This window comes from Bombyx mandarina, chromosome 23 (genome assembly GCF_030267445.1).
Source record: "Bombyx mandarina strain Sakado chromosome 23, ASM3026744v2".
Classification (NCBI taxonomy): domain Eukaryota; kingdom Metazoa; phylum Arthropoda; class Insecta; order Lepidoptera; family Bombycidae; genus Bombyx; species Bombyx mandarina.
This window is the reverse complement of record NC_143229.1, coordinates 17,235,988-17,259,724: the sequence shown is the minus strand read 5'-3', so window position 1 is coordinate 17,259,724 and position 23,737 is coordinate 17,235,988. Positions and strand designations below refer to the sequence as shown.

General features: G+C 39.5%; 1 protein-coding gene across 3 annotated transcripts; it reads right to left on the bottom strand.

The window, feature by feature from the left end:
• Positions 1–498: 498 nt before the first annotated feature.
• Positions 499–23,479, bottom strand: LOC114244170 (uncharacterized). Of its 3 annotated transcripts, XM_089737807.1 has the most exons (10): positions 23,345–23,479; positions 23,006–23,070; positions 18,116–18,254; positions 13,235–13,322; positions 12,449–12,551; positions 10,123–10,290; positions 7,737–7,901; positions 5,386–5,507; positions 3,547–3,733; positions 499–1,660 (listed from the first exon to the last, which is right to left on the bottom strand). In XM_089737807.1, the coding sequence occupies exons 1-10, from the start codon at positions 23,350–23,352 to the stop codon at positions 1,428–1,430; spliced, it is 1,278 nt and encodes a 425-aa protein (XP_089593933.1). In that variant the 5' UTR covers positions 23,353–23,479; the 3' UTR covers positions 499–1,427. The 3 variants fall into 3 exon arrangements, with proteins under 3 accessions (XP_089593933.1, XP_028031694.2, XP_089593934.1); XM_028175893.2 differs by lacking the exons at positions 23,006–23,070; positions 23,345–23,479 and adding an exon at positions 20,310–22,151; XM_089737808.1 differs by lacking the exons at positions 23,006–23,070; positions 23,345–23,479 and adding an exon at positions 19,594–20,253.
• Positions 23,480–23,737: the final 258 nt, after the last annotated feature.

Below are 23,737 nucleotides of genomic sequence, written 5' to 3'. Positions count from 1 at the left end.
CGTCTATACTAATATTATAAAGAGGAAAGATTTGTTTGTTTGTTTGTTTCGAATAGGCTCCGAAAGTACTGGACCGATTTGAAAAATTATTTTTCCATTAGAAGCCGACATTGTCCCTGATGAACATAGGCTACTTTTTAAAAAAAAACAATTATTTTATTTTTTTGGTTTCATGTGTGTTTTAATGTTTCCGAAGCGAAGCGAGGGCGGGTCGCTAGTCCACCCATATAAGCAAAAAAAAAAACCTTGAGATATCAGTTCGAAGGTCTCAGTATAGTTACAACGGCTGCCCCACCCTTCAAACCGAAACGCACTACTGCTTCACGGCAGAAATAGGCGGGGTGGTGGTACCTACCCGTGCGGACTCTGTGATATAAATAAGAAAACAACATTTAAATTTCTCAATCTTAAAATTAATATTAAAAAGTAAACAGTATTAATAAACCATACAAAACTGAATCTCTTTTTTACTGAATGACTTCACTTCGAAGAAAAATCCTTTTTAAAAACGAAAGAGTTTTAATAAAAGGTTTTAAAAAAAATTTTTTCTTTACATATGTAAAACAATCGACAAATCAATAGATAATTAAAACGAGTTTTTGGGTTTCGTATCGAATTTTTATTATTTTCAAGTAGAGGTCATCCATACTATATAGAACCGTTGCGTTCATCGACAGTGCGTTTCCAGAGATCATTTTTGCCACGTACCATCCGACTTTCTAATGAGCTCCCCTCCACGGTGTTTCCCGAGCGCTATGACATGTCCTTCTTCAAACGAGGCTTGTGGAGAGAAATTAACGGTAAGCCGCAGCTCTGCCTCTGTCATTGCTGACGTCCATGGGCGACGTTAACCACCTACCATCAGGTGGGGTGTATTCTCGTCTGCCTTTATGGGCAATAAAAAAATGTAATCTACAGTTTTCGTGATCATAGAAAATAGACTAGAAATAACCGTTATAAACATATTTAGTAAGCAAAAAAAAAAAAAACAGAAAAAAACTTCTTTATATTTTGTCGCCGGCACGGTTTGTGTATTAGCCAGCGTCAAGTAATAAAATTTTTATAATTCGCCGTTTTAATTAGGCATTTACAGTTTTGGTTAATAAAAAACGAAGGAAACCCAAATTAATCAACTGAGATGAAATTAAATTAAATGAAATGAGATGATATGAGATGAAATATAATCTCAGTAAAATGGTGATCATTTACTGAGACTTTTTCAGTGGACTTTTTGGAGGATCCTGAGAAGTTATGTTCAGCGGCCTTGTTTCATTTTCCCACATTTGTGCACTTTCGCAAATACTAAACAGTTAATAAACCACCTTTATTACAAATTTAAACCAGAAGAAACACTAAATAGACAAAAATAAAACAAATCACACAACTTCACTCCTCGCGTTCCCGCCAAAAAACCCAATCACTCAACCCTACGTATTCACATACGAATTACTTATTTCCGTGTAACAGGGCTCCACGTAATCTGTATCTTCCTTTAGACGTTTGTACGTATTGTTCTTGTCTTTGAGGTCGTTCGTATACTCTCTGTTCTGAATTTTCGTCAGCCCTACGCTGCCTATAGTCGGGTAATCGTATTGGCAACTGCTTGCATCATTAGTGTACACGTTGCTCGAATTAGGAAAGGACTCTTGTGGTTTATTATCTGTAACAAAGATGTATACAAACATAGAGTAAGTACGGCCAGTGAAGAAGCGATTTCAAACACACTAATGAACGATTTGTTAATTTTTTATTGCTTAGATGGGTGGACGAGCTCGCAGCCCACCTGGTGTTAAGTGATTATTGGAGCCCATAGACATCTACAACGCTAATGCGCCAACCATCTTGAGATATAAGTTGTAAGGTCTTAGTATAGTTACAACGGCTGCACTACCCTTCAAATCGAAACGCATTACTGCTTCGCGGCAGAAATAGGCAGGGCGGTGGTGCCTACCCGTGCGGACTCAGAAGGAGTCCTACCACCAGTCAACCAGACCCTAGTGTAATTCCTCGACATTTCAACACCAGACTGCAGACTACCGTCAAAATGTTTGAAGTGATAACTCGTCAAGGGAGGGTAGGCCGTGCCGTTACGTAACGCGTTACTACGCCAGTCTGCAGGGCCGGACTTAGGGGAGAGCAAGCGGGGCCTTACATTATCATATTTATATACATAACATTTAAGTAATAACCTAAGCTTTACTCAATTTAAACAATTTCAATATTAAATAGTTTAACTTAGATTAGTTTAACTTTTCACTTCTGTCGGGCATCCCGAGATGAACATTTTTTTCTTATTAATAACTCATAGTCCAATTAAGACTCATACTCATAAATTTGACACTGTTTTTTTTCTGTCAGTAAATTGACATTTAATAAAACAATATAATCGGTGTGCTTATCACTGAAGTAAGAACCCTAAGGTCTATGGTGCTTATGAATTGAAGAAAAGGGTGGCAGCTAACATAGATATTTGACGGATGCCTGAATTTCGCTAACAATATTTTCAAGATAAGATTGCATATAGACTATAGAGGGTAGAAGTAAGGATCTTGCCTACGTTTGCTGCTAGGGGCGTTGTTCAAACTCCATATAAATTTGAGTTAACTTTTACGCTACCGAAAACGTTAAAAAACTCACACTAAGCACAATGTTAACGGCCGTCTGGTGTAGTGGTAAGTGACATGGTCACTACACAAGGGGGTCGCGGGTTCGAATCCCGCCAAGGGAAGATATTTGTATGATAAATATAAATGTCTTTTCCAGGGTTATGGATGTATATTAAATATGTGTATAATAAAAATCTTATATTTATTTCCGTTATCTGGTACCTGTAACACAAGTTCTTTACGAACTTATCACGGGACCAGTTAACGTGGCGTGACTGTTAGTAAACATTTATTTTATTTATTATTTTTTTAATGTATCCGCCGCATATTTACGGAACACGCACCGCGCAAATAAAAATCTTCTATACTGTATTTGTGCGTCCTGTTCAAAAGCGAATTATTCAGAGGCCCTTATGGTTCCTAAGGAACGTGGATCTCCATGATGACCTGGAGCTTGACTGGGTCAGTAAGTATCTACAGTCGGCATCATTGCGCCATTTTGAAAAGGCGGCACGACATGAGAACCCTCTTGTCGTGGCCGTTGGGAATTACACACCCGATCCTGTAGACCGAATGGTAAATAGTTGACGTCACCCTGAACACGTCATTACGGATCCTCCCGATCCATTAACGGTGCTTTTAGGTACCACAAGCACAGATCACCGTCCTCCTCGAACCCGTCACTTGCGACGAAGGGCTCGGCGAGTAAATTAACCCGCAGACACAGCCCACTGAGTTTCTCGCCGGATCTTCTCAGTGGATCACGTTTCCGTACCTGTGGTAGATTCTGCGAAGTACTGCTCTTGTTAGGGCCAGTGTTAGCAAACACTACGGTTTGAGCCCCGCGAATTCACCTACATGATAGCCTCTCAAGGCTATCGGCATAGACAGGGAAAAAAAACCAGAGGTCCCTGGTGATAGGCAACGTTTTATTTCTTACCATTGTTTTGTCTGTCACGCTTCGGCACGACGGTTGAGTACAGCGGCGTATTCGCCGGCGTTGCAGACGAGGGAATTTCGACATAGTCTCTCGCCTGCATGTATTCTTCGACTTCCCTCGGGAACGGGGCGGCGTTCGATGTCCCGTGATCAGGAAGCGGTTCGTACGTGAGATCCGGGCAACGTTTCTGCGAATCGAACGCGCGTATTAATTCCGGATACCAGCTGTAGACTTATTTTTCAGAATTCCTTCTTTAATCCGTAATCCAGGTCATCTGCAGTAGACATGTGTAAGTAATGCGAGTGATATTACTCCGGTAATATTACTCTACGATGTAATGCAACATCACACATTACGCGAAGGAAACAAACATCACACTATCACCCAACATGTTTCTTTCTTTGTCGTGTAATGTTGCATATTACACGAACGGAACCGAGCGAGCGAGACAGACCGATCGACCAAAATAAATGAGCAAGCGACACGGAATTATTCCTAGTGGTTTTGAACCGTATGCCCTGGCCGCTAGGTACATTTTTATACCTATGGTACGTCTGAATTTTAATAGAGGTATTTGTGTTTATATTTTTCATGCGGCCAGCCAGTAGTTCCCCGCAAGTAGTTACTTAATTTGTAATTCGCAACTTTTGTAAAATCGCTAGTCGCTCGTAATTGTTTAGTAATATTTCATATTAATTTTTGTGTTTGAATTACTTAAGCACTTGTTTGAAAATAGTTTTATTATTTGTTTTAATGCGTGTTTAATAAGTGAAAGAAAGAACGGCGTCTAAATGAAAGTACAGTCCTCTTTGGATGCACTTTGAGGAGACCGCGCCGAACCAATGCATCTACTGCTCTCGTATATTAACATTATTGTCGAGCTCAATTTGCAGTCTGTCGCCATATGAAATCCATCCGTTCATCCCGCAATAAATTATATTAAGTAAAAAATAAAATTATTATATTATTAAGTAAGTCAAGCTCTGTCAAGTAATTTAACAGTGTATTACAATACAAAGTTCATACTTTGTATTGTAATAGTATAGATACAATGTATTCGTCGTCACAGTATCTATTGAACGCACCGAGTAATGTTAAGAGTGATGTGTAATGTTTTCGAGTAATATCACCTGTCTGTAAAAGTGATGTCATATCACATTACATTGGCAAGTGATGTTTTGCGCAAGTCTAATCTGCAGACCCTCTATGAAATAAAATAATATGTGTGTGTGCAAGTCACACACACGGTAGAAGTGAAACTTATAAAAAATAAGAATAATCGCAAACATACATCGCTACCACTAAGCACTCCGCAGTGCAATGGAGCAGCCTCACCCTGGAGGAACCGCCTGCATAATCACGATATCTGTAGGCTAAGTAAGTATGAATAAATATAATTAGAGAAATACGAGAACGTCTATCAACTGTGTAACATCTCGTCATCGCGATTCAGGAATTGTTGAATTTACGTATACAGCGACATCTGTTGATAACAAACTAAATAGGAATAATTGTAAATCATCTTTTATAGTATGAGGTAGCGCCCTCTATGAATTGATATTTGAACTTGACGTTTCATTTTTTCGTTTCATCGAGTTTGAAATCACATTAACCGATTCTAAAGAAGTTTCACTTCCAAAACTACGCGCGTATAAACGAGGAAACGAAGCGTAGGGTAAAACAAAATTATGGTACAGGTGCAAATAACGAATAGTTTTGATTATTGTTGATACACGCATTTCATACTTGGTGCCCGCCTGCGGGATTCGGAAACCGTTGCGTCGCTACCTACGAATGCACCGGATGCCTTATCATTTAGGCCACGACGACTTCAACTACCTTGTTGAGTATTTGTTTTTTCATTATCTTGTATGCGACGATTGCGGTGATGAGTATCAGCACTATAGCTCCGAAGGTGACACCAACTATCTCAACTATGGCCCACGGGAATCCGGAATGTTCTGGAAAGAACGATTCGATTTTAAATTTAGTACATAAAAAAAAAACGGTCTATCTCGATGGCCCGGATCGTCGTGACGACGTCAAATGTAAGTTCCAAATCAATAATGTGGGTAGAGAAGAATTTTAGTAGCACAGAACCTAGTGGATCAATGGTCTGTGTTCTTGATATGGAGGGTAGAGGTAAGGAGAACCGTCTCTGTGAGTGAAAAAGAGGCCGTTAAAATCTGCTAAATATGGGTGGCGCTACAGTAGCAACCGGGTACATTTTTAAAAAGGCGCTGAAAGTTATTAGAATAAGATAGAGAAATAAAAAGGGAAGAAAGAACTGTAAGCACTACAACATCACAAATAGTATTTTATTTAAAGCTGATAAGAAAATGCAATCGATGTCTCCACGTTTTACCATAGCAATAACTTTAGGTTATATTGACGAAATTAGTTTGAACTACGTAAAAATGTGAGGCCTTGTATATTGCACTCTCATTAACTACTCTAGTCATTAAATATATTAAATTTCCTAACTCAGCATTCTTCAATCAGTTAACAACTGCTCAATTCGAATCATACCCTGTGCCTATGCTAGCGTCATTCTGGAGGATTTTTTAACTGTTATGTAGTGCTGAAAGTGGGACACTTTTTGAAGCTTTTGCCATATGAGACAGTTTTCCTTACCTCTACCCTCCATAGTTCTTGAATATAACAAAAACAGTTTTTTTTTTAAATATGGCAATTTCCTTCTTGCGACGCCATTGTTGCTAATTACGAATTTATAATCTGTGTTAAATGAAAAATGTTGTGGAGCGAAATGAGATATAGTTGATTTATATGTCTCAGTAGAATGTTGTTTATTAAGTTAAACATTTCACATTTTGATGGTAACAACAGGAATACTAGTGAAAAAAAGAGAGCGAGAAGAAGCTCGAGTCTGCGAGGGAAGATCGGTTTCCTCTGATAACCAAACGGACGTCATGCCATTTCATCATCACTTCCATTATCACCACTCATCTCTCTCTCTACACCCATCACTACATCTATCAATATAATATACAAGTATGTTTACTGATGGTAGGACCTCTTGTGAGTCCGCACGGGTAAGTACCACCGCCCTGTCTATTTCTGCCGTGAAGCAGTAATGCGTTTCGGTTTGAAGGGTAGGGCAGCTGTTGTAACTATACTGAGACCTTAGAATTCATATGTCAAGATGGGTGGCGGCATTTACGTTGTAGATGTCTATGGGCTCCGGTAACCACTTCAGGTGGGCTGTGAGTGAGCTCGTCCAGCCATAAAAAAAAAATCTGTATACAAGATCACCACTGTTAGGCAGTGAGTTCAAGCCCGGGTACAAGGGATTTTCCCGAAGCCTGGTCTGTGCCCCTAGGGGAACCATGACGACCCCACGAGGATTTTGACATTTACCATATTCTCGTTGACAGACTTTTTGGCGGGAACGCGAGGAGCGTAATTGTGTGAGTTGTTTTATTTTTATATATTGTTTTATTTCGTTAATTTAATTTTTCCTCAGGCTTAAACATGTAATAACAGTGACTTATCAACTGCTTAATATCTGTAAAAGCTCACAAATGTGGGAAAATGAAACAGCCGCTGGACGTAACTTCTCGGGATCCACCAAAAAGTCCACTGAAAAAAATCTCAGTAAATGACCACCATTTTACTGAGATTATATTTCATCCCATATCATCTCATCTCATTTCATTTGAGTTCATCCCAGTTGATTAATGTCTTAAAGTAATCATCTTCATTTCATTTCATTTCACTCAATTTTATCGTTTTTCATAAAAATAGGAATATAAATTAAAATAAGACATGACTTAAAGGTTGTAGTTACCAGGTCATAAAATAAAATCCCTTAAAAAAATAGATTAAAATATTGTTTAGACAAATATTTGTTTTGGCGAAATCTGTGATTATAAAGTATCTTCTAAAGTCTTTGACAATAGAATCATAATAGTGTACAAACTTATAATTTCAATTATTTATAGTTGAATTTCGACTATCGGGGGATCACTAGTTATTATTATTTGATTTTTTGTTTTATTATTATTAATATTATTGCTTTTGTTTTATACCGAGATTGTAGTTGTTTTTATTTAATTCTGTTAAACTATATGAAATTTTAATGAATGTAATATGGATTCAAAATCTGAAGTAAATGAAATAAATAAATTGCTTCCTGCTAACAGAAGTCATTTCATAAATCACCAACTCACGTTTTACGTGTATTAAGATGAGCCTCAGAACTAGTTGCTCGCCGGTGGAGAGCTGTGTAAAGACGAAGTCTATGTACTGGCCGCTGTAACGACGTTGCAGGTCGAGTGTGCAGGCTACATCCAAAACCGTCGGCACACAGGTCGAGCTGATGGACGAGTTTTTAACTATAAAACGGAAACAAAGGTAATGTGATCGGGATATTCGATTCATAATTTTCGAGAAAGAAACGTGATTTTTTTATTGCCCTTGTAGGCAGACGAGCATACGGCCCACCTGATGGTGAGTGGTTACCGTCGCCCATGGACTTCAGCAATGCCAGGGGCAGAGCCAAGCCGCTGCCTACCGCTTAATACTCTCCACAGGCCTCTTTTAAAGTAGGACATGTCATAGCGGTCAGGAAACACCGTGGAGGGGAGCTCATTCCATAGCCGGATGGTACGTGGCAAAAAAGACCTCTGGAAACGCACTGTCGATGAACGCAGCGGTTCCAGGTGATATGGATGAACTCTGCTCCGATGGCGGGAGGTGCGATGATAAAAAGGTGATGAGGGGATCATCTCAAATAATTCCTCAGAGCACACAGAGCAATGTAGATATAAATAAAGAGTTTGGTAAATTAATAAAAAGGGTTTCTATAACGAAGCCCTGACGATTTGGAAGTGTTAGGTACGTTTGTTGTTTTCCCTTATGTCGGTCTTGAATTTTTTTATATTAATTTTATAAGTGATAACTTCTTAAGGGAAGGTAAACCGCTTCGTTACGCAACGCGTTACGGCGCCAGTACGTCTGGCGTCCCTTTCTGTCACGCGTACGACAGCCATACTGAAAACGTATTTAACGTCCTAACTCTTCATATATTTTATATCTTTTTCAATTTATGTTACAAATTTTCGTTACTTTATCATATTAATTATATGTCGACGCACCACTCTAATTATATGGAAAAATTAATTAATCAATCAAGATTAATTCCTAATTTAACATGCGGCGTAATTATTGATTGTAATTATCACACGTGTAGTAAATATATTTCAGACTGATTGTTAATTTAAGCAAAATGCAATGTTATGGTTTGCTGTCACTTGGGCAGCAAACGATAACGTTGCATTTACCATTCGTCTTCAGAGGAATGTTTAATCATTTGCTAAATTCATTTCTTGATTTTTAAGCGACGTCTACTTGTTTAACACGATGTTTGGTTAAGATTAATGTTTTAAGGAACTCTGCCAGATTTTGTAATACGCGGAAACGATACCACGTGATTACGTTTGTAAGGATAGGATTCAACTTTAGATTTAGTTAGTGACCTAAATTAGTTGTTTAAATTAATTTGTGATTTAACTATCAAGTTTGGAAAATTTAGAGTGAGTTTGCGTTTTAATAATTTGTGAATTTGAAGTAATTTCCGACTTGACAAGAGGGAGCCACCGTTTTTGTTTTCGGGGTGGCGGCTTGTAATCAAGACGGAAAGACTTTTTTTCTGTGCTGCGCCTCGGCTGCGACGCTCTGTGAGTACATACTGTTGTATTATTTTAAGGTTATTTTTAAGTGTGTATATCAGTGCTAGGCGAAGTGTTGTAATTAAATAGTGTTAAACTATAATTTGGGGTTTCGTTTGCAATGAGTGAGCCTTGTGATGGAGTTGGTGGCGTCAGTTTATCTGACGTCACCTTTTCCAAAAATTCTCCGGAGGTCGGTGCGCCGTCATATACATAAAATTTAAGTAATAACTTAAGCTTTCTTCAAGTTAAACAATTTCAATATTATATAGTTCAACTTAGATTAGTTTAAGTTATCACTTGTGTTTTGCGTCTGTCTGCATTTTTAGACGCACACGTTTGCATTGAAGATAAACTTCTTTAGGCGCGTTATGAAAAATTGATGAGAGTGAAATTTTACGATGCGCGCGCACCGTGGCACAAAATTAACAGATATGAAGTTGCCCACTAAATCGCTCATTACAATACGACCGACGTAACTTGGCGAGTCTGAATATAGCCGCAGGTGAACTTTCGCGCATGTACACTCGTAAAAAAAGTGTTATTAGCATTCATTTTTTAGTAATATAAATGACAAAATTCTTATTTAATATAATTCATACTAACTATCATTAAATTATTAACGTTAAATATTTATTATAAATTATTTAATATTAAAAAAAAAACAAATAAATTTAATAAAAATAAAGTATAGCTTCTTACGCGCGTACATAAGTACATACAAGTTTCAAGATGGGTGGCGCATTTACGTTCTAGATGTCTATGGGCTCCAGTAACCATTTAACACCAGGTGGGCTGTGAGCTCGTCCACCCATCTAAGCAATAAAAAAAAAAAATTGTAAGTACACGCACCCTTTTTTTTATCTTATTAACTCCAATAACTTACCAGATATCCTGTATCCCGTTGTTAGAAGCGCGCTTGCCGGCATGCAAAGTATTTTCACGGTTTTCTCGTGTACGTATTTGTAAGTAGCATTTAAATAATATTCCACCGATGTCGGAATGTCTACGTTAATTTTAAGCCTAACTCCATCAACTTCGAGTCTGAAATATTCTGAAATTTGCACGGAAAGCTCTAATTAGTTCTTTGACTGCAACGGGAGCTCACGGCCCACCTATTGTGTTTAATTGCCACCGATGTCCATGGACATCAATTGCATTAATGAAAATATACCTATCACGTCGGCCTGATCATAAACCTATCACGTCGGGGTCACCAGTTTAGTAACATTGGGTTCTTCAATAAAATAATGATGATATATTAGGCATTTATTCCACACCTTGCTTAGCTGGCGGTAGGCGAACGACTGCCCTAGCAGGAGCATCGCCCGACATCACACATACACACACGTCATATTGCAATGTGCAAGCATATTATCTACACAACACATTCGTTCTAAGTCTTTGTTTTTAAAGTCTTTAAAGTGTTCGGAAAAAATTGTCGATATAACGCGTGTGTATTGTCGGGTCGAGCTATCGAGTTCCAGTGGTAACAACTATCGCATTAGATAGAGGGTAGGTTTGCCCTGACGTCCCGCAGGTTTCAGTCACAGTTGCCAGGTGGGGGGGATTCCCTGCAAATTTGGGGGGTTTTTCGACCTTGGTGGAGAGATTCGGGGGTAAAAAGTTAGTTGGGTGTAATTTCGGAGGTTTTTTGAGTACCAATAATTCATCCACAAACACAATTCCCATTACTATTAGGATAATTATTCTATTCATCAATGGTGGTAGGACCTCTTGGGAGTCCGCACGGGTAGGTACCACCACCCCGCCTATTTCCGCCGTGAAGCAGTAATGCGTTTCGGTTCGAAGGGTGGGGTAGCCGTTGTTACTTGAGACCTTAGAACTGAGTCGTCTTTTATCAAAGGCGGCAATCTGTACATTTGGACAAAAATTTTTTACTGATATGTCAATACAGATTTATTTGAATATAATCGTCTCCTTCAAAGAATACGGTTCAAAACCTGCATTAAATAAAGGTTAATAGTTAACCTGTTATTTATCTAAGATGTCGTTCCGAAGAGTTTTGTGACTGCCAATGGAATACAAAGTCAATAATTCGTTTTTCTGATTTACCAATCATTGTCCAAAAGTCAGATTGCCGCCTTTGATAATAGTCGACTCAACTTATATCTCAAGGTGGGTTGGCACATTAACGTTGTAGATGTCTATGGGCTCCAGTAGCCACTTAACATCAGGTGGGCTGTGAGCTCTTCCGCCCATCAGCGGCTTTGTTTCATTTTCCCACATTTGTGCACTTTCACAGATATTAAACAATTAATAAATCACCGTTATTACACATTTAAACCTGAAGAAACACTAAATAGACAAAATAAAACAAATCACACAACTTCACTCCTCGCGTTCCCGCCAAAAAAGTCACACTGGCTTCAGTCTACGCGCGACCATAGATTATACACTTAATCGCGCGACCACGGCGCTCGCAACACGCCTAAACGTCGTGAACTCCTTTATGCTAAAAATCGTGGTGGGAATCCGTCGAATAATAGTGGTTTTTTTTCCTATCTGTTGGGCACTAGCCTAGGGGGCTGCTGTCATCGTTCTCGTTGAACCCGTCGCTTGGGATGAAGGGCTCGGCGAGTAAATTAACTCACAGACACAGCCCACTGAGTTTCTCGCCGGATCTATTCAGTGGGTCGCGTTTCCGAGCCGGTGGTAGATTCTGCGAAGCGCTGCTCTTGCTAGGGTTAATGTTAGCAACGTCGTCAGATTTGAGCCTATGTTAAGGCTACGTTGAAATTGTCTCTAAAGACCATCAGCTTAGGTAGGATAAATAAATAAATAAAAGTAGGGGGCTATTCCAGCTAAGCCTGGACGGGTACATGAGCTTACGGGCTCAACCTGAGAGAATTTGCTAACACTAGTCCTAGCAAGGGTAGAACTCACAGAATCTATCACCGGATCGGAATCGCGACCTATCGAGAAGATCCGGCGAGAAACTCAATGGGCTGTGTCTATGGTTTAGTTCGCTCTTCGCCGTAATTGACGAGGACGGTGGCCGGTGCTTGAGGGTCCTACAAGCACTGAGAGTGAATCCGGGGGATCCGACAAGACATGTTTCGGGCGATGGTGGCTTTGCGTTGCCCCGTCGCATCCGTCGCTAAGTTCGGTTAAGTTATTAGTGCATATTATAATGCAGAGGGCCGCGAAAATTTAAAAATATTATTTTGCGAATTATTAAACTAATTTACCTTCTGCTATTTCATTGACAGTGAATTTGCAAAATACAGGTTTGTAGTGAGAGTTCATATACAACATGCAAGTCCATTTCCACCCGAATAGCGGCGTGGATATCTGTAAATAAAATGAAAGATTTATTTATTATTAGCGACCCGCCCTCGCTTCGCTTCGGAGATATTAAATTTTATTATTGATAGCTGACCCGGCAGGCTTCGTAGTGCCTCAATCGATAAACAAAAGACCTAAACTTTTGTATAAAATAAACTTAAAACAAACAAAAGGAATCCGTCCGACGGGGGACATATCAAAGGAAAAACAAAATTGTTATTTTTATTTAATTCCGAGAATTTTCGTCAAAATCGGTCCAGCCGTTCCAGAGATTAGCCGGAACAAACAGACAAAAATTGTAAAAAAAAAAAAAATTGTTATGTGCCGTAGATATATTCATATGCATGTAGTAAAAAGCGGTTAATTCAATATTACAAACGGACACTCCAACTTTACATACATACATATAAATAAAATTGGAGTGTCTGTCATAACAAAAATTTTTTTTTTACAATTTTTGTCTGTTTGTTCCGGCTAATCTCTGGAACGGCTGGACCGATTTTGACGAGACTTTCACTGATAGGTAGTTGATGATATAAGGAGTAAATTAAGCTAGCTTCGCCCCGTGTACGACAATAACCGCGGATAACATCGCGGGACTCAGCTATCAATAATAAAATTTAATGTTTCCGAAGCGAAGCGAGGGCGGGTCGCTAGTTGTTAATAATTTAGTCATAACATGTACTTACGTTCGCTTCGACCTCGTATTCTTCGTTGCCGTTCTTAAGGACGTTTCCGTGTGAGAACACATGTGATGTTAAATTAGTGATAAAGCAGCTGGAAAAAAGATTATTTATCATTATTATTATTATTATTATTAAATTCATTTATTTCAGATAATATATTAATCCATATTATTGTTAGTAGCAGCAGTGGCGTAGCTAGGTAACCAAGGGCCCTGGGGCAAATTAAAAAATGGGGCCCCACTGCTATGTAAACTGATTAGGTTTTATCAAATAAAAATATGAAATAAACAAATACTTTAAAAAAACGCTAAGCTACTTAAGCTCTTTTTTGTGCAGTGCAGGGCAGGTAATAAAAATATTAACAGTAATAACATAAACAGGTTGGGGAAAAAGTCTTTTCGCATTATAGTATGTATGAACTTGTAATAAAATCTCTTTGGCTATACCTACTATTTTTATCGGCTGGTTTTGGTATCATTAAAAGTTTAAATTTCAAAAAAGATAATTCCAAATTCAAATTAGGAAAATGTGTGTTTTTTATTTATTTTTCGTACTGTCAAGATGAATGAATCAAATGAAGAAATTCGATACATATTAAAATTTTACTACAAAAAAGGTAAAAATGCAACGCAAGTCGCGAAAAAAATTTGCGATGCTTATGGACCTTTTTTTTTTTTGGTCAGGAGGATATCACTTGCGCCCTCCACTGGGGATGGAGGCAGGGGCATGTCAGAGTCGAACTGACTAAAACCTCCTGTCGCTCAACAACCAAAGTGCAAACCTCGCATGAGACAGACCTCATGAAGCGGCAAAGGGGTAAAGTGAAGCGTTTATTGCGGAGCATATCTCTCCCATCACCCTCCCCCTCGGGACGTCGGACCGGCGGTTGTTGGCGCCACGACAACCAGCCCTCTCGGTCGGCAGGCTATCCGAAGCCCGCTTAGATGGCGCCGGTTAGAGTGAGCTATCCTACGGAATACCCCGCTGGACCAAAACCAGCGTGGTTCGAGAATAGCCAGCCTTCCATCACGCGGATGCTCTTGCGTAAAACGCGTGCAGAGCAGCTTGCACGTCGTCTTCTTAGGCCCCCCTCGCCGGTCCCCAGACCGACATGTGAGGGGGACCCGAAACACTTAGAGGGCCAGGGCTTGGGCGAGATCTGCCTCCCTGGCCCCCGCTCGACGGCGGTGGGATTGTGCATCTCTCACGCGCCTCGCGCCTCCTTCTGCGAGATGGTGCACTCGCAGAACACGAGCATCGCCTTCCACGACTCGTCGTCGTCGAGCATCGATGCCACAACACTCGGCAACGACAAGTCGTTTCCTATTTTTGCGACGAGGACACGGCGCCACCCCTCCCATGTGGGGCAGGCGACGAGCGTATGCTCTGCCGTGTCCAAGTTGCAACCACAATGGTGGCACTCTGCCGTTGGCTCGGCTGTGATCCGGTGCAGGAACTCACCGAAGCAACCATGCCCAGTGAGCACCTGCGTGAGCTGGAAAGTGAGGCGTCCTCTGTCACGATTTACCCAACCCACAAGGACCGGGCGAATCGCCTCGACGGTCCTACGACCAGCCGAAGGATCAGCCAGCCGTCTGGACCATGACTCCAGCACGGACCGCCGAGATCGGGCCCTCCGCACTCTGACCACACTGGGGCTGGGACGCGCCACGCCCCGGGCACGAAGGTTAGCCCGCCACTGATAGTCAGCGGTGAGCGCCTCCGCTTCCAAAACCCAAGGCGGCGTCCCAGCCACTACACACGCCACCTCAAAGGAGATGCTTATGGACCTAGTGCAGGGTCTGTGAGAGTAGCACAAATTTGTTTTAAGCGTTTTCAATCCGGTAATTTTGGTGTCAAAGATGCACGTCGATCTGGTCACCCTATTACGGATAAAATGGATGCCATTTTTGAAAAAGTGGAGCAAAATGGGCATATCAGTAGTTACGACGTAGCTGAAGAACTGGGAATTGACCACAAAACAGTTTTGGCGCATTTGGAAAAAAACTGGGTACCAAAAAAACTCGATATTTGGGTACCTCACGAGCTCACTGAAAGAAACCTAATGAACCGTGTACTCATTTGTGATTCTTTATTACGACGTAATGAAACCGAACCATTTTTTGAAGAAGCTGATAACTGGTGATGAAAAATGGATCACGTACGACAAGAACGTGCGAAAAAGGTCGTGGTCAAAGGCCGGTCAGGCTTCACAGACTGTGGCGAAACCCGGGTTTCTCAACAAGTGATGCTGTGTGTGTGGTGAGATTGGAAGGGCATTATTCATTATGAGCTGTTACCACCAGGCAGGACCATCGATTCTGAACTCTGCTGCGAACAACTGATGAGATTAAAGCAAGAAGTTGACAGAAAGCGGCCGGAATTAATCAGCAGAAGGGGTGTGGTTTTTCATCATGATAACGCTAGACCTCACACATCTTTAGCCACTCAGCAAAACTTAAAAGAGCTTGGCTGGGAGGTGTTAATGCATCCGCAGTATAGTCCTGACCTTACACCTTCAGATTTCTTTAGGCAGTGTCAGGTTAACATCACGAGAAGACTGCCAAAACCTATTCTTGAGTACGGGCGGCTACAAGTTTTCATTGATTTGTTATTACTATCATCGACCGTAGATACGATCGATGATTATTATACTGTTTTTGTTTAGTGCTCTGTTTTTTGTTTAGTTTTAAGATTGTTTGTGTTTAAATTTGTTTTAGTATTAAGTGTCCCTTGGCATTTATACTATTCGTTAACAAAGATGCCACCAAAGCATAATAGTGTTTTAAATCGTCGGCCGACAAACATAATTTTCGATTATTTTTTTTTAAAGAAAAAGAAGAAGGCGTAAAAGATGTTGACAGTTTTATTTAGAGTTGCTAACCCAACTGGTGTATCGCAACGCACAGTACAGCGGATCGCAACTGAAGGCAGTGTTCGGGCTTACCTTCGAATTAATTTAATTACGTTATTTCTACAGCTTTCTGTCTTAATTTATTATTCTTTTATTATCTCTCTTTAATTTATTACGTTATTTTTATAGCTTTCTGTCTCATAGTGTTTTGATACTTGGTCTCTGTATATGAAAATTTTAATTCGTACTTTGATTTAAAAAAATGAATGCTAATAACACTTTTTTTACGAGTGTACATGCGCGAAAGTTCACCTGCGGCTATATTCAGACTCGCCAAGTTACGTCGGTCGTATTGTAATGAGCGATTTAGTGGACAACTTCATTCTGTTAATGCTCGAAGTGGTATTCGGAAGGCGACCCCTTTTGAAGAGCACCGCTGTGCTTTTCGTGGGTTTGATGTCAATGCGCCACTTCCGGAACACCCATGGTGGTTACTGCGATCTGGAGTTGCCGATGCAACAACGACTTCTTCCTACACGAGTAGTAGAGAGCCGTGTAATCGGCAGAGCGCTAGATGGGTCTGCGGAGACCGGGGTATATCATTGATATACAAACTAAATAATAACGGGGAGAGCGCGGAGCCTTGCGGGACTCCGGCAGTCAGCTGACGGGAGCGAGTTCCCTCTACTCGATATCGAAACGAACGGTTCGACAAGAAGTCTCGTATGATGAGCACGAGTCTGTCTGGCACTCCCATGATGTACAGTTTGTAAATCAAACCGTTGTGCCAGACTTTGTCTAACGCCTTCGCGATATCGAAGAAGAGGGCACCGGTCGGGGTTTGTTTACGCATATTTAGCCCTATTAAGATGTGCTCCGTGAGGCGGTACACTTGTTGTATGCACGAGTGCTTAGTGCGGAATCCAAACTGCTCGTCTATTAATATTTTGTTTACAGTAACGAAGTCCCAGAGGCGTTTTCGAAGGAGTTCGGCCACCAGATTTAGTTTTTCATTGCTCTTGTAAACGGCAGTAACATATTACCTATGCTATATTTTATTTTTAATGAAGTATTTTGTAAATTTGTCTTTAACAAATAAAGACTTGTATGATTTATATTTTTTTTTTTATTTTCTTCGTTTTCATTATACAATAATTAAATGCCTTAACTTTAACAACATATTATAAGTTTACAGCTACAAGATGTCGTTAGTTGTCATACAAAAAAATATTTGTCTTATAGTATCGCAGTTTCAGGGCCCTCATGGGGAAAATAGACCCAAAAAACGAGGACTGTAAATATTTTTCGCATTTTCGAACCGGCTATAGGACGTCTAATGAACACGCACGAGTAGGCACTGCAAGCGTGGTGAACTCATGTTTCAAGGTGGGTGGCGCCATTTAGGTTGTTAATATTTATAGGCTGCAGTGACCGCTTAACAGCAGAAGCGTCGTGAACTCATCCAAGGAACTTAAAAAAAGTATTGGTTGTCTGTAAAGTCGGTTTACGGACGATAGTTTTACGTGATGACGTCAGTAGCAGAACTATTCCAACTGCTATACTCTATTCCAATTACGGAGTCCCCTTTGACAGTTCTTAGAACGTAGGTCTTCACGTATCGCATGATTTGAAATAATAATCATTTTTTGTTCATGGTCGTAAACATAATTTAAAAAATACAGAATCAATCGTAAATCATTATACAATTAATTCACACACCCAATAACATAATAATAACATCTGTCTCATGGGACTTCGTTATTGGAATAGAGCTCTGACGTCACGCAAGAAGAGAGATAAATGTGTCACGAGCCAACGCTTGGGCCGATCGTGCCTCTCTATCGTTTGTTCCGCGTTCTCGCTTGCACACTCAGGTTCAGGCGGAACGTGACACTTTTTCGTGCGTGCAGCCGGTATAAGATGTTATCACGTCGAAGCGAAGAAGTGAATTATTGAAGTTCAATTTACTTATAGTTACGTTTTTCGGTGAATGGTTTTTCGATTTATACGGATTTGTGAACAATACTCACGTTATCTCGTTTATTTCTATATCGCTATTCACGATAACTCTTATTTTCTTTTTTGCGAAAACGTAATATGTTTCGGCATGGTGGTCACAATACAATTTATTATGAATCGTAGTCGTCTTTAGCCGTATTATGTTTGTTACTGAAAAAAAAAAAGTGAAAATTAAAAATAATTAATTACTGTAACGGACGTGACGTCAGCTGTCATGCCCGTTATCCTTACTAGGATAATCAGAATTAGCGATCTTTTGTTTTCCTGAGACCCGAAGTGTCTGCGTCAAGACCAAGAAGGGAAACTGCCAGGCGCGCCGATCGCCTATTTCTCGGTTAAGCTACCGACTGATTCAGATGAAATTTTTGAAAAATTGAAAAAAGCAGTTGAAAAAATTGAAAGCAACTAAATGATGAAAAATAAATAATAGTTTAAAAAAACAAAAAAAAAAACGCTTTTATAGAAAAACCAACTAAAATATCTACTCAACTATAATATATATCTGTTCATATCGTATATGTTCATAAAATATTTATAACTATTGATACCATGCACCCCACGCTTTTTTTACAATAATCATTTTTTCTTATACTATTTTTAATTCAAATTTATTAAAGTTTCTTTTCTATTTTTTAGTTAGATTGTCAATAAAAGTGTAATTTTTAAAAACTATTATTTATTTTTATTTAGAGTGTATTTAAATCATAACCTTTTTTGGGAGTGAAAACTGCTTTAGCCGCGTTTATGAAGACTAGAGGTAAGGAGAACCGTCTCATGTGGGAGGAAGCTTGAAAAAGTGTCCCAATTTCATTCAGCACTAAATAACAGTTCAAAAATCCTCCAGAATGGCGTTAGCATAGGCACAGGGTATGATATGAATTGAGCAGCTGTTAACTGATTGAAGTATGCTGAGTTAAGAATATATTTAATGACTAGAGTAGTTAATGACAGTGTAATATACAAGACCTCACATTTTTACGTAGTCCAAACTAATTTCGTAATTAAAACCTAAAATTATTGCTGTGGTAAAACGTGGAGACATCGATTGCATTCTCTTATCAGCTTTAAATACAATATTTTCGTGGTTTTGTAGTGCTTACAGTTCTTTCGTCCTTTTTTATTTCTCTATCTTATTCTAAAATAACTTTCAGCGCCTTTTTTAAATTTACCCGGTTGCTACTGTAGCGCCACCCTTATTTAGCAGATTTTAACGGACACTTTTTACACACGGAGACGGTTCTCCTTACCTCTACCCTCCATAGCCGCGCTCAACACTTTTTGGTGAGGTAAAATCTTATAGGTTCGCGTCACCGACATGTGTAATAGCCGTAGGTATATCTGTGTGCTTAGTGCGAGTTTTTTAACGTTCTCGATATCGTAAATGTTAGCTCATATCTCTATGGAATGGGATCGTTTGCGTACGTTTGCCGCTAGGGGCGCTGTTCCAACTGCATACAAAACTGGGTTAACTTTTACACCGGTCACTCACATTCGTACGAATACGCAAACCCGCAACTGTAGGACGACATTTGCAAATGATTATGCAAAGTTTTCGCTGCATTCGTGGTTTTCCAAGCTGTATCGGTTTTTTAACAGACATCAAAGCGCGCGAATCGCGATCCTTCGCGTAGTCTCCCACACATTCGTGTGACCAGTTGCGCCCAGGATTGCGAAGGCAACGGACGTTTCGCTGTTTTCATAGATCTTGACGTCTACTGTGTAGCGTATCTTCATCAAAAGAAATCCCATAAAAACAGCATGGCTGTTAATGATGTCTGGGAAAGAATTCAAAACTCTTTTTCTCTTCAATGTTCTATTGACGAATTAAAAAGGAGGAGAAATTCGTGAGACATTCGTAAACAAGTGTAGGAGAAAGCGCAAACGGGTTCGCAAATTGAGTACCGAACCCATTTGCACAGCCGCTAAGTTTGCGAATGGATGTTTGACGGCCCTTCGTTTGAATGTTGGAGTGGCCGGCATTGCGCTATTGCTATTTGAAGTTTATAATTTTAATCTGAACATGATGAAATTTTAAATTTTTATATTAAAATCATTTGTGTGTTATTTTTTTAGGGTTTTGAATTTAACTACGGACACCGTAGGTCACTGAACTTATCCTGAAAAAATTCTTGTCAACATCGTTGACACCAAGATTTGATTAATCATTATTATAAATTTTTTTAATAAGAAATAGTAAGAACATACGTTCCGATGTAATGATATTCTTGTTATCTTCGTCGTTCAAAACCGATTCGCCTTTTTCTTGAAAGTTTCCGAAAAACAAAAACATGAAATAGAATAAAGTTTTGATTGACATTGTTGTTTGTTCACGTTAATATTTAGTATTTACGTAACGAGTGTAATATTTAAACTATTGGTCAGGGCACCGACGGTCGCTACATAATAGTTTTGTGGTTTTTCCTTGCCACAGTAGAGCGGTAAGGCAGTCGCACAGTAGCGGTACAAGTTTAAGAACTTTGGCGCTCTGACGTCTTATGAAAATACTCTAAGTTAGAAAATCCGTCTATAATGTATCTTGTTATTCTCAAAACGTTGTAATCACGGTATTTTCTTCGATTTTTTCATAGTACAATCGTATCAGTACCCAGTTATATTGTGTGCATACAAATACTGTCATATTCACTACCAAGTGTCAGTCTTCTATGTTTTGAATATTATTCATCACACGTATATGTTTTACTGCATTCTCGACATCGGCAACGGAAATGAGATTGATCTTCGTTATCCTTAGAGATCGGTCGGGCCTGACCAGGATTACTCATTAGCCCAATTAGGCTTATTATAACTCACGAGCTCACTCCCGACCCACTATCGGTGCTTTTCGGTAACTGAAGCAAGGGTCACCGTTCTCATCGAACCCGTCACTTGCGACGAAAGGCTAGGCGAGCAAATTTACCCTAAGACACAGTCCGCAGAGTTTCTCACTGAATCTTCTCAGCGTTTCCGATCCGCCGGTAGATTATGCACTGCTACTATTATCTACTCGTTCATTGAATCTAGTATGACCTCTCGAGGTCACTAGAATAGGTAAGAGAAAAAAACAAGCTCAGACTCCATCTGATTTTAAGTAGTTCCCGGTTTAAAGATACTCTACCCACTGGTCATCATCATCATAATCGGTTGCTCTTGGCAGAGCAGTCGTGGTCATGTGGAATTTTTGCTCATTAAAGCCTTGACAGATGTTTTCCACAGTTTGCGAACCGAGGCCCGACGCACACACTCGTTAAGTGGGGTTTCAGTAAGGTCTTTCACCTGATCAGTCCAACGCATGGGGATTCGTCCACTGGTACCCTGGACGTAATATAAAAGTAAGAAATCAAGTACGAAAACTCCTTTGAATAATTTTCTCCTCGTCCGCGTCCTCGTCGCAAAAATAGGAAACGACTTGTCGTTGCGGAGTGTTGTGGCATCTATGCTCGGCGGCGACGAGTCGTGTAAAGCGATGCTCGACTTCTGCGAGTGCACTGTCTCGCAGAAGGAGGCGCTGGGACGCGCGAGAGACGCACAAGCCCGCTGCCGTCGAGCAGGGGCCAGGGAGGCGGATCTCGCCCAAGCCCTGGCCCTCTAAGTGTTTCGAGTCTCCCTCACATGTCGGTCTGGGGACTGGCGAAGGGGGCCTAAGAAGACGACGTGCAATCTGCTCTGCACGCGTTTTACGCAAGAGCATCCGGGTGATGGAAGGTTGGCTATCCTTGACCCACGCTGGTTGTGACCCAGCGGGGCATTCCGTAGGATAACCTATTCTAATCGGCGCCATCTAGGCGAGCTTCGGATTGCCTGCCGACCGAGAGTATGTTTCACACATCAATATCCTGTTATAAAGTCTTCTTTTTTTTGCTTACAAATTTTTCTACATTGGTTATAATACTTTTATTTGCATAGGCCCAGCACATTTTACAGTAGATTCTTCACCAAATACATCTTTAAATGCATTTTTTACGCTCATAAGCGCGTCGCAAATTAATGCTTTTGGTTGTAGACTTTGGGAGAAAGCGCTGTTGCGAAGAGCTTCAAAAAACATTTAGAAATCTTGTATTAGTTCAGAAGTTCAAAAGAACGAAAGAAATTCAGAAGAACAAAAAGAAATAAAGTTGGGTGACATTATCTGATATACAGTTTTAGAAAATGATTTTGGAAATTCCGTGGTAAGATGGTTAATTTAGTGTGCAAATCAGTATTTTTGTTATACGGTGAGTAATTTTGTCTTAAAATCTGTATATTAATGGTTTCAGCTAGATTTTCGTTGTAAATTTGATTAAAAAGAGAAAGATTTTGGTTTGGGTATACGTGTTTTAATAAAATATGTTTAGGTAATCAAGTAGTTAATTTGTTACGCAGTCATTTCTCTGATATGCAGTGGATTATTTATTAGTCGGGAGATTTAGTTTGCTTGCATTTTAAATAGAGGAGCAATTACAAATTCCCCATTTTTAAATACCGTGCATAATAAACAGGTTACCACTGGTTAGAGTTGAGCGAATACTAGGAATGAGCATATACCTACTAAGAACTTATTTGTTTACTTTGATTTTATAAATCTAAAAACGAACTGAGTCTTCTGTTGGTAACTGCACTGTGCAGTCTGTGAGTCAATGCAGGATAATATACCTACAGCGATACCAAATGAGGAAGTTTTCACTCACATAAAAACAAAAAATAATTATATATAAGGGAATGCCCACTCTCCATTGTGTGCTGGGCCCAAGATGGACATCAAATAATACTATAAAAAAGACTGATTCAAATTCTTAAATGTATTAGATACCTATCTAAAAAATATATTGAAATTGACGCCACTATTATAAAAAATATAATAAAAATAAAAATTATAACGGAACGAAATTTCCGAACGTGCGATACCGCCCCCGCCGCCGCCTTACCCCCCGCTGAGACAGAGCCACAGTCCGTCAGCTTTCTTAGCGGCCAATGCCAACACTGGCAATATCTGCGAAAATGAGAAAGCGCTCTACAAAAGAAGCAATCAGCTATAAATTTTTTTAAGGGATTTTATGACCAGGTAACTAAGACCTTTAAATCATGTCTTATATTTTAATTTATATTCATATTTTTATGAAAAATGATATTATGGAGTGAAATGAAATGAAGATGATTAATTTGAGACATTAATCAACTGGGATGAATTTTATTTCAGTCCATATTATCATTTTTCACAAAAAAAGAATATACATTATAAGACATAACTTAAAAGTCTTAGTTACCTGGTCATAAAATCACTTTAAAAAAAAGCGACTGTCCCGACATTTTGGATTTTTTTAAAACTTACAATTTACAAACTACCTCGATTGATTGTTTCTTTCCGCGACATTTAGGCTGTTGTACTTTGCTAAAATATGGTAGGGAAAGGAAGTGTAAAATGCTCAAAATGCGGCATTACATCAAAAGAATATTTTCCTTAACCTTCCATAGGTTTCCTCTTCCGTCCAAGCATCGGTCTCTGAGGTAAGTAGATCAAACATTAATATTTGGATTAATTTTAGATAAACGTCCTCCTGATTTTACAAGTTCTCACTTTTTTGCACAATTCCGACCTGAATTATGCAAAAAGTGTACTTACTTAATATTATTTTGAAGATTGCTTAGAACTTTGTTTT